This window comes from Lactuca serriola, chromosome 9 (genome assembly GCF_051521515.1).
Source record: "Lactuca serriola cultivar US96UC23 chromosome 9, Lser_US96UC23_V15, whole genome shotgun sequence".
Classification (NCBI taxonomy): Eukaryota; Viridiplantae; Streptophyta; class Magnoliopsida; order Asterales; family Asteraceae; genus Lactuca; species Lactuca serriola.
Window position 1 is genome coordinate 215983870 of NC_136416.1, and position 10802 is coordinate 215994671.

General features: G+C 32.3%; 1 protein-coding gene across 1 annotated transcript; it reads right to left on the bottom strand.

Annotated features, from left to right (window-relative positions):
• Positions 1 to 4315: 4315 nt before the first annotated feature.
• Positions 4316 to 9350, bottom strand: LOC145076972 (putative serine/threonine-protein kinase At1g54610). The gene is made up of 8 exons (XM_079022755.1): positions 8236 to 9350; positions 7877 to 8161; positions 7449 to 7766; positions 6616 to 6843; positions 6325 to 6425; positions 6088 to 6202; positions 4972 to 5364; positions 4316 to 4766 (listed from the first exon to the last, which is right to left on the bottom strand). Exons 1-8 carry the CDS (start codon positions 8710 to 8712, stop codon positions 4560 to 4562), a joined length of 2124 nt encoding a protein of 707 aa, XP_078878881.1. The 5' UTR covers positions 8713 to 9350; the 3' UTR covers positions 4316 to 4559.
• Positions 9351 to 10802: the final 1452 nt, after the last annotated feature.

Sequence of the window (10802 nt, forward strand, 5' to 3'; positions counted from 1 at the left end):
ATTCAAGTATGTATATATACATATATATCTATAGAGAGAGACGGTATGGTGATGCTTAGAGTTAAAGTGATTATATTAAAGAATTCTATGATGTAAGACATGCAACCTAGAAAGATTCTGAATGAAGCAAAAGGGTAGTTGTTAAGTTTGGTGGAATATTTGGTCATTGAGTTGCAAAGTTAAAGACATCTTAAGTTGCTAATCATTTTGAGTTTGGTGAAGGCAGTTGCACCATGTCAGAAACCGATTAAATTTGCTAAAAGTGACATTTTGGCACTCTTTCTCACCTTATATATATATGTAATATGTTTGTGTGCGAGAGAGAAAAGAGTGCAACAAATCTATATCTATCATATTTCTATTAGGTTTTTACCCTTGTACATTTTGTTCATTACATGAAATAACATTTTATTTTACACCAATCATATCTACATATTAAGAATCGGTTATCCTTTGACTAGTTAATTTATTTTATTAAACATAAAAAAAATAAAGATTGTATGCTGAAAAAGTTTGTGATAACAGAGGATGAATTATTATTATTATTTATTATTTTTTTTTTGAGAAGGGAACTTATCTAACGAGGTTTTAGTCACTCTAGACGAACCTTCAGGTCACAAAGCCACAGAAACCGAGTAGTGTTAGGATTTGAACATAGGTCAATAGGTTATCTACCGTATCTTCTACATGTTTTACCAAGTGACCACAACCTAAGTGATTATGATGATGAATTAGTTAATTTAAATATGAAACGAACTTAAAAAATACAAACAATAAATTAAATGAATTGAATTTTTTAAACATTTAAGATGATGAGGATAAATTATTTAATTATTTTTATAATAACTTTTTAAAATGTTAAACTATTAGAAAATGTTTGAGATAATATATTTATATTAAATAAATGTTAGTAGAAAAGTTATAGTTATTTTTTTTTAAATAAATCTTTTAACGAGTAACCATTAAAGGTGCTCTAATTGACCTCTATACCATAAAGATGTAAGAATGTATAAGCATGTTCACATGTGCACTTTGGGACATTTTGTTAATTGTGGAACATGTTCATGGGAAAACCCAATATACATACGGTAACTTTTATGAATTTATTATCTTGTAAATCTTAATGCCTTTGGATAAGTAGTTGAGTTAATATGCAAATTTGGTAAGGACCTTTAGAGAAATGTGGTTTATTTTATTTAAGTTGTAAATATAATACATTGATGAAAAATGTAGGCATTTATGGTTTTGTATAGTGTACAAAGCACTTATCTAATCATGTTTATGTGATAATATATCTCAAGTTTATAAGGGTGTTTGTTACAACGCGTTTTAAAGTCACGAGGACAACAAATCCTATAAGAATTTTGTAGTTATGGAGACTCGGACGAGAGCAATTTCAAGATAGGTGACACCCTAGGAAGTTTTCACACTAGATTGCCCAAAGTAGATAATATTGTGGCACGTGCCTTCAGGGGAGATTACAAATGGTATAAAGGCTAGGGTATAGGTTGATGTGTTCAAAGGGTATGAGGTGAAGGTATGAGGCTACCTACACATGATCATCAATCGACTAGGAAGGGGAACTAAACATTTTCTTATGGAGGGTGTTGATACCTTCTCTATCAGGATGTGATTTAAAGTCATAAGTGCAGTATTTCTCATAAGAACTCTACAATTAAGGCGGTCCGGCGAGAGTAATTTTAAATGGGTAACATCATGGGAAGTTTTCGTACCGAGATGCCTAAATAGGACAATATTATGGTTTGTGTATTTGGGAGATGTTATAAATGCTAGAACATGGGTCGATGTGTTTGACCGAGAAGTCGAATACTATAAAGGGATGAATGTTAGTGGTTACTTGCACCTGATCCCACATCCCATATTGGTTGGGAAAGAGAAATAAGCATTTCTTTTAAGGGTGTTGATACATTCTCTGTCAGAATGTGTTCTAAAATTTTAAGGACAACATATTGTATAAGAACTTAACAGTTAAGTAGGCCCAAACAAAAGCAATTTCAGGATGGGTGAGCTCTAAGAAGTTTTTATAGTACATACATTTGGGGATGTGCCACACATATACACATAACAAGTGATTATCATCATATACTTATAAAGGAAACATTTTTCCTTTCACCACATTCATTTGAAACTCCCATGCATTTTTCATCTCACCACATTCATTTGAAACTCCCATGACTTTTCAATTTCTTTTTAATAATAATTATAAGTTAGTTAATTAAGTTAAATAAATATCAAACCTAAAGTGTAATCATATATAAACTAAAGTTCAATATTAAAATCATATCATTACTTCTACTTATAAAGTTATGTTTTTTTAAATTTTAACATATTATATTTAATTTATTAGTTTTAATATTTTGTTGGAGGTAAACATTATCATTTTAAAGATATAATTTTGAAACAATTTGTATAAAATACTTAAATTATTAATTTAAATATATCATTACAAGGCCAACTTAAATATAAATTTCAGTTTAACTTAAACAACCCAAAGAAAATTTTGTAAATAGTTAAAAATGATTAATTGTAGTGTCTTTCTAATAATGATTATAAGTTGGTTAAAAATGTTAAATAAATATCAAACCTAAAGTGTAATCATAAATAAACTAAATTTCAATTTTAAAATAATATCTTCACTTCTACTTATAAAATTATGTCTTTAACTTTTAACATATTACACTTAATTCAATAGATTTAATATGTTGTTGTATGTAAACCATTATCAATTTAAAGTTACAACTTTTGAACAGTTTGGACAAAATACTTAAATTGTTAATTTAAATATAACATTACAATGTCAACTTAAATATAAAATTTAGTTCCACTTAAAAAACCAAATAATATTTTGTAAATAGTTAAAATTGGTAAATTGTAGTGATAAATGCAAAAACTAAATTGTAATATCAATTTAACTAAAATATTTCCTAAATATATTTTTATAATCGTTAAAAGTTTTCAAATAAGTAGCTTAAAATAACTTGCAATAACAATAGTTAAAAATAACTCTATATAAATGATTATATTGTTAGCTTTAAAATCAAAAAGCAATGTTTGATATTTTAAATAATTATAACGATATAATAAAAAATTAAGCTAATAAATTTTAAAAAATAAATTAACAATAACAACGACTATAAATAACATTAAAACATATGTTCTGTTTAATTTTATTCATTTATAACTTGCGGGTAGAAGTCATTCAAACGATTGAGATTATGCAGTTATAATACATGTATGTATTACCATATAATTCAAAATAATCAATATATTATATCAATTTCGTATACTAATTATTATATCAAATTTAAAAGTAACGTTATTGTTATATTTAAAAAAATATGTATTTGTAAAGACTTCAACTATATAAGTGTTTCTGCGCAACGCGCGGGTATTCGGCTAGTGAGTTGATATTGGTATGAGATTTTAGAGGTGATTATGAGTTGGTGTTCTAGGTATTTCAGTAAGATATCGGTATGAGATTTTAGAGTAATATGTTTACTTAAATCTTTCATTTATATGTGTCATGAGTATTTAGGTGTTGAATATGACTTGTAAATGGATAATGATACCTATAATTGGATTGTCCATACGATAGTTGAAAGGGACTTTTGAATGGGCAACAATACCAATACATATTACTTGTTTTATTTTAGATTGTGCATCATATTATGTTGTAGCTGATGGGAGACTATTTCTTGTTGGTGTTATTTTTGGTTTACAGTTAGCATGTGGGTTAGACTCATTAAAGCTTAGATGGCTAGCTTGGAAGGAGATGGCATCTTATGTACATCTTTTGTTATATGTTGGGTGCTAGAACACAACTCATGCCTTGTAGATTTTTGTCTTTGTATCAAGGAATGTAATGACGTAAACTTGTGTCCTTAGATCAATATGGAAGTGCAACTAGTGTAAAATATGATATTTTAAAGAAATTTTCGCAAAATGGGTGTGTTAGAAGTTGGAATCAAGTGTCAAATTTGTAGATACCTAAGCTTAAACTAGCATGGAGAAAACTATAGTGGGGAGTGGGGTGAAACGCCCAAGGTTGGTGTATACCTTTTTAGTTGTATCTTGAAGAGGTATGGGAAAGCAAAGATTGGGCCAACTTACAAGTCCTGCTACGAGTACATCCAATTAATGTTGCTTGCCATCTATAGACATTATCACTAGAGAAAAGTTGATTAAATTAAATGGTTCTATAAGTACTTGAAAGTAGAAAGCTTTTCTGCAAGAAATTTGGTCAAAAATGTATCAAGTTTCTTGATTGTGCAACCATTTGAGTAACCACATCAAGAAAGATAACCACTTGCCTGTACTTGTTCTCATTTGGGCGTTTCGCCAACTATCCAATAAAAAGATTACACGTGTCTTTGTTTTAAAGTTTTTTCTAAATACTTTTTCAACCTTTTACATTAAATCTTTAAAACCAGGCTAAAGCTATACATGACAAAAACCCCATCCGGAAGTACCATTTCTTGATGAAACGTAATGATTTCGTTTGTTTTATCTAGTTTTTTTTTTTTCTATTTAAATAAATTTCATCTAAAATTTCCTCCATACTGCAATAATGACTCCCTTTGACCATTATCAGTGTGGCCCTTTTTGGTCTTAGTTTTGTCAAAGCGCGCTTTACGAACAGCATGTTGAATTTGTCTTTCGTGTTCTTTAAGCATTTCATCCATATTTCCACCAGGAGGAACTAATGGGCCAGAATAATGGATCCGGTTTTTCTTCGGGGCATAACCCTGTCAATGATAATAATCATATCAATTCATTAGTATGAAGCCCAATTGATCATCTATAACAAGCTTATAACATTTCTTTTTCTGTCTATGATTTACATTACAAGGAAGAAGAGCAAATAAATATCAGCTTCTAATTGTGATATCAAACAGTCTGAATTTGACTCTGACAGAGTCACAATCTATATTGAAAATAGGTTTTACATACCTTCCCGGGTGGATGTTCATGCTTCTTGTAAGAACAATTAGGGGCATCCATTTGGTGAGATGATTCCACGTCAGCATCATTTAATTGGTGATACTTTCCATTTGGACGATCTTCGGGCCAATGTGAACTATTACCTTTACTATGGTCCAACCGTGAACTACCATGCCAAGCTAACGAATTTGAAAACTTGGACAATTGGGCCCCACGTTTGTAGTGTTGGGCCGAATCAAGCCCAACTTGAAGAGGTTCATCGGACTTTTCTAGGCCTTCGGGTTGCTTTGAATTTGATCGATTGTTGTAGATGCCATATTGTAATGAGCCTGCAGACTCGGTATCTTCTTCATGGTTGAATTTCTCACTGCTACTTTTAGGGTTTTGTTGTTCTAGTCGCTTCTGAAAAGCATCAAACATAATCATCATCATCATCATCATCATCACTCTACGTTTAGGGTTTAGCACAATTTTTACTTTTTTATTTTTGCTAATCACCACCAAAAACGGGGTGGTCTTTATCCCATTTGACCAACTTTTCAAACTTATCACAAAATGACCACTTATTTCACAAATGGATTTCGTTAAATACCTTTTTTTGCCAAATTGTTTTTTCAGTGGTCCCCACTACATTTTTCACGAAAATGATGTCATTTTCACAAAATAAAAAAAGATTTGCGGATCTTTTTGAAGATTTTTTGTTGTGGGGACCACTGATAAAGCAATTTTGCACAATAAAGTTATTTCACAAAAGACATTTTGTGATACAATTTGAAAAGTTGGTCGTTTTGTGATATGAACTTTTCCCTTTTTGGTCATTTTAGTGATTAGCCCATTTTATTTTTGGGTTAAATGCAAGAAATAGCTACTTACTTTCATTTCTTACTATAGGATTGTAATTTTAAATTTTTTACCCAAATAACAATGTCCTCAAAATACAAAGATATTTTCATTACTATAATTGGATAGACTTTAAGAAGTATATTATCCTAATAAAAAATTAGCCATATATATATATATATATATATATATATATATATATATATATATATATATATATATATATATATATATATATATATATATATATATATATTTGAAATTTTAAGAGAGAAAACAAAATACCCGTATGGATGCATGCAATTCTGCATTAGCATCGGGTGCTGGCTGAGCTCTTGATTCTCTTGTACCATTTCTTAATGGTTCCACTCCACGTGGTTTTCCACCACTTGCTTTACTCCTGCCATCACAATAAAGAAAAATGAGTATAACATATCATGTGTGTGAAAAAGACGTAAATGCCCTCCTCCTCCTCCTCCTCCTCATATCATATATCCTGCAAACAAAAGCAAGAAAATTTACCTTCTCATTTCATCATCCCGCATTTTGGCATCAAACTCCTTACTTGGTGGGTACTTGGGCAAACTTGAAGGGTGGCAAGGTAAAGGCTTTGTTGTGAAGAACTGTATTAAATACTCAAATGGTAAGTAAGTACATACACCACAGTTTTTTTTTTTTTTTTTTGACTTAATGAGCTTAATGGGTTGATCACTTAATCTAGACAAAACTATACAATGTTGTTTCTTTTTTACTCTTAATGGGTTAAGTGACAGACATCATTACCCATTCATACAGAATAGAGCTTAAGTGTACCTCACTATGAAGTGCAGAAGAAGAAGATCCTCGGTTATGAGGTTCAACTGCAAGGAGAGAATCCAAAAGCATTAAAGCAGATGGAGGGAAATCCTTGAATGTCTCACCCACACACCGTTTGTAAGGCTGTTGTGGTTTAAAAATAGTGGCATGAGGCAACTTTGATTTTCTCCAGTACTCTTCAGATGGCGAACCACAAAGTTTAAAAATTTTGTGTAGTTGCTCCACCTGCGAATAATTATTAATACAAATGATTAAAAAGAAAAATATGAAATAGAGGGCAAAATAGTCATTCTACATGCATTTAATCACGGTGTCGGTTTTAATGACTAAAAAGGTGAAAAAAATCATACAACAGGGATTAGACTTGAAGTATATGTTTAACCCAATAAAAAAAACCTAGCTTAATACATACAGACATTATTTGTTACATTTTTGCCTTTCTATCCGCTAACCATTCCTTATGGATTCGGACTTGAAGCATATGGTTAGACATTTGGAGCTTTGATTTATTTAAAAAAGAATACTCATAAAATAAAAACTAATTGTAAACCTATACTTTCACATGTAAGAATACTACGTATGAGATTTACAGTTTTGATTAGGTTCAAATTTGTGAAATTGGTTCAGATTTTTATTACATTTTTGTTTAGGGCCTTAGGTGTACATTTACATTTTCAAGTTGATTAGGTACAGATTTGGGAAATTGGTTAAGGTTTTCTGTTACATTTTTTAGCTTTAGGTTTACATATTTGATTTGATGAGGTTTGGATTATACAACATTACATTCAGCCACTTTATCCATACAAGACTTAATGGTTTATATAAAGTACCTCTGTTCTTCCAGGCATTATAGGCTTGCCAGCAAAAAGTTCAGCAAGGATGCAACCAGCACTCCACAAATCAACAGCTACTCCATAATCAGTAGCACCTAATAAAAGCTCAGGAGGCCGATACCACAAAGTAACAACTCTACTTGTTAAAGGTTGCCTTTGATTTGTGCTAAAAATAGTTGCTAGACCAAAATCCCCAATTTTTAAATTCCCATTATTGTCAATCAAAAGATTTGAGCCCTTGATGTCACGATGTAGGATTCCACGATTGTGGCAATGTTCTAGCCCACAAAGTAATTGTTTCATATAACATTTTATCTGCAAGTCAAATACAATAAATCCATATTAGAAGATAGAAGTTATGTGTTATTAGAAACAAATTCTTCTATTCAATAAACAAGATGATTGCCTAAAAGAAAGAGATATACCTGTGATTCGGTAAACTTAATCATAGGAGATGCTGCAAGTCCAGCAAGATCATGCTCCATGTAATCAAATACAAGATACAAATTCCCAGAAACCCTAGATGTCAGTAAGCCTTCAAGCTTCATCACATTTGGATGGTCTAACCTACGAAGAACAATAATCTCTCTTGCCATAAACCTAACACTTTCTGGATCCATCTTAGTGAACCTTACCTTCTTTAAAGCAACAATCTTTCCAGTTTCAAGGTCTCGAGCTCTGTACACACTGCTGTAAGTCCCCTGTCCAATCTGCATCCAAATGTACACAATTTATATAAAATCTAACAGTTTCACTTTAAAATATAAGCAAAAGAAGGGCAGACCTTGTCTAATTTCTCAAATGAGTCTGCTCTTCTGGGCAACCATCCTTTAATGGCTTCCCCTGCAACAGCAGTGAGCCAAGAAGGCCAACCAGCAGCTTCTTGAGCACCATCAAATCCATTGGCAACGCTAAATGTTCTACAGATTTCAGGCTGGTGGTGTATCTCTCCGTTTCCCTTGGTTTCAGTTTTTGCAGGTTTTTGAGATAGTTGCACAAGCGGTTGCACTTGCACCACAGGTTGCTGCTCATAAACCACACTCTTTCTCTCCCCTTCATCCCATGGTGTTTGCCCTGAACTTGCTGTGTTTTCTCTGTTACCCTCTGAAATTAGCCTAGCAGTAGCTTCATTGCTGCCATTATCAACCTCCACTGCAACTTCATCCCTTCTTGAAGAACCGAGGAAACGTTTTGATGATCTCTTTGATTCCTTCTCTGAATACTCATTTGCTGATATTCCTTTCGAGCACATACACCCCATAACTGTTTCCAGATATGAAGTTTTACAATCCAATATATATCATCTAATCCAGCGATCCAATCAATTTGATCCTCAATATAAACGTTATTGATAGCTTGAAACCCCAACTTCCTAATTGCATTATGAACCTTCGATATAAAATAAACTGGAATGTCTACCCATGTAATCAAAACCCTAAATTCGCCAAATCGCACTAATAATTATGAACCCAAAACGATTCAAGATCCCTAATTAGAATATACAAACCTACCCCGGTGATGAAAAACAGAAACTCAATAAAGAGAGAGACCCAGATCGGAGTGTTGAAGAATTGTTGAAATTCAGATGAATGTGAAAAATTATTATCTTGCTTAAGTCAATTGAATGGGTCAAAACTCAACAACTCGATTATTTTATAGTTTTATGATGAGACGAATGAAATGGGGTGCTTGAGAATGACGACGAGTGAGGTGTGAGAAGGAATGGAGAGAGAAATTTTCGGATCTATGTGAAAGAGCGTTGGAATGCGAGGGATCGATTGATACGTAGCAGTGTCTGAGGGATGGAAGGAAGCTCGAATGGTTTTGAGTTTTGACTCGTGAAGATGAAGGCAGAAGGCAGAAGGCAGGAAGGGAAGAGGGAATCTCTGACGACACATGGCATATTTTCTGTCATTTTCTTAACCTATATATCCATGTGGGTCCCATTTTGTCCTCAAGGATCCAAGGACAAAAGAATACTCCATTCTTAAATAATTCATGACACCTTATGTTAAAACTTAACAAAAATATAATACTTTTTTGCTTTGTGTTAACGTTTTTATTGATTGATAGCCCATTATTTAGATTATAATTTATGTGGAAACTAGGTTGGATTATAATATTTATTTAAGCCCATCAAACTGTAGGTATTGGGCTATCGGCTCTTATTAGGGCTTACACCGTTGGAAAAAAAAATAGATAATGGGATTTATTTATACTTTAGATCTAAAAATATTTCAATTTGTACGGAATCAAAAAAACTTTAATGGGTTTGGTCCCTAAAAAGTTGTAAGGACCGTTATATTATTTTAATTTATTTTTTTGTATTTTTTTATTTTTATTTTAATATTTTATTAATTAAAAAACATGCTCACCCAACCCAATAGTTGTGTCCTCTCCCCTTCTCCTTCACTTTCTTTTGCCTATGTATGTCCTTTTTTCTCAAAATCGATCCAACTCTTTTATGCCTCTTTTTCATCGAGGAAGCTATAAACACAATGTTTGATATAAAAGTAATGTGTTCATGCTTGAGATATGATTATCGAATGGTATGTAGAACCGATTTTTTTTGATGGATTGGTTGTAAGACAATGATATTGTTTTGTTTTGATCAATATTAATTTTCGATAAATTGTTAATTTTATCTAGTTCTAATTTCGATCTTATTTTGAGTTTTATAGGTTAGCAAATAATAGAAAATGATGGTCCAATGTTGTTTCATTGAAGAAGATGCCTTGAGATTTCGATGTGCACGCTAATTTCGATGTGAAGTATTATCGAAAGAAGTTCTTGATGGTTTTCGATCTCGAATCAAATTTCGATGGTACAATTATGTGATTTAATTTTAATGGGTTAAATGATGGAGATATTTCGATTGAGATGGTGCTTTGATCTTGAGATGCTTCAAGACATTCGTTTCGTTTCAATTCAAAGTGTAGATGATCGAAATGGATTTTCAAATTAATGAAGAGATTACATGCTTCATGTTGTTGCTTTCGATTCGTGGTTAAACGTGTGACATCCGTTTTCAGGTATCAATCTTTTAGCATTTAATTATTTCAAGTTTGATGTTTGGGGATTTATGACTGATTGTGGTGTAGTGGTAGAGACCCGGCACGGTACGACCACATCATTTAAGTCGCGATGCAATCAGGTGTTGGTTGTGGTGTGGTGGCGGCTGGGCTCAAAACCCTATACCTCTGGCATTGAGCCTTATTTAAGCAAACCTTATGATTAGGGTCTCGTTTCATTATAACGTCCCAAACTTCCAGGTCGGGTCACCACCAGATGAGAAACAAGGATAAGGATATCCAGAAGATGACCTTTAGGGATCGTTATGTCCATTACGAA

Coding starts and splice junctions, on each gene's coding strand:
- LOC145076972 (XM_079022755.1), bottom strand. CDS start 8,712: ATGGGGTGTATGTGCTCGAAAGGAATATCAGCAAATGAGTATTCAGAG. Junction 6,844..7,448: donor TAATGCCTGGAAGAACAGAG/GTACTTTATATA, acceptor AATTATTCGCAG/GTGGAGCAACTACACAAAAT. Junction 4,767..4,971: donor ATGAACATCCACCCGGGAAG/GTATGTAAAACC, acceptor TATCATTGACAG/GGTTATGCCCCGAAGAAAAA.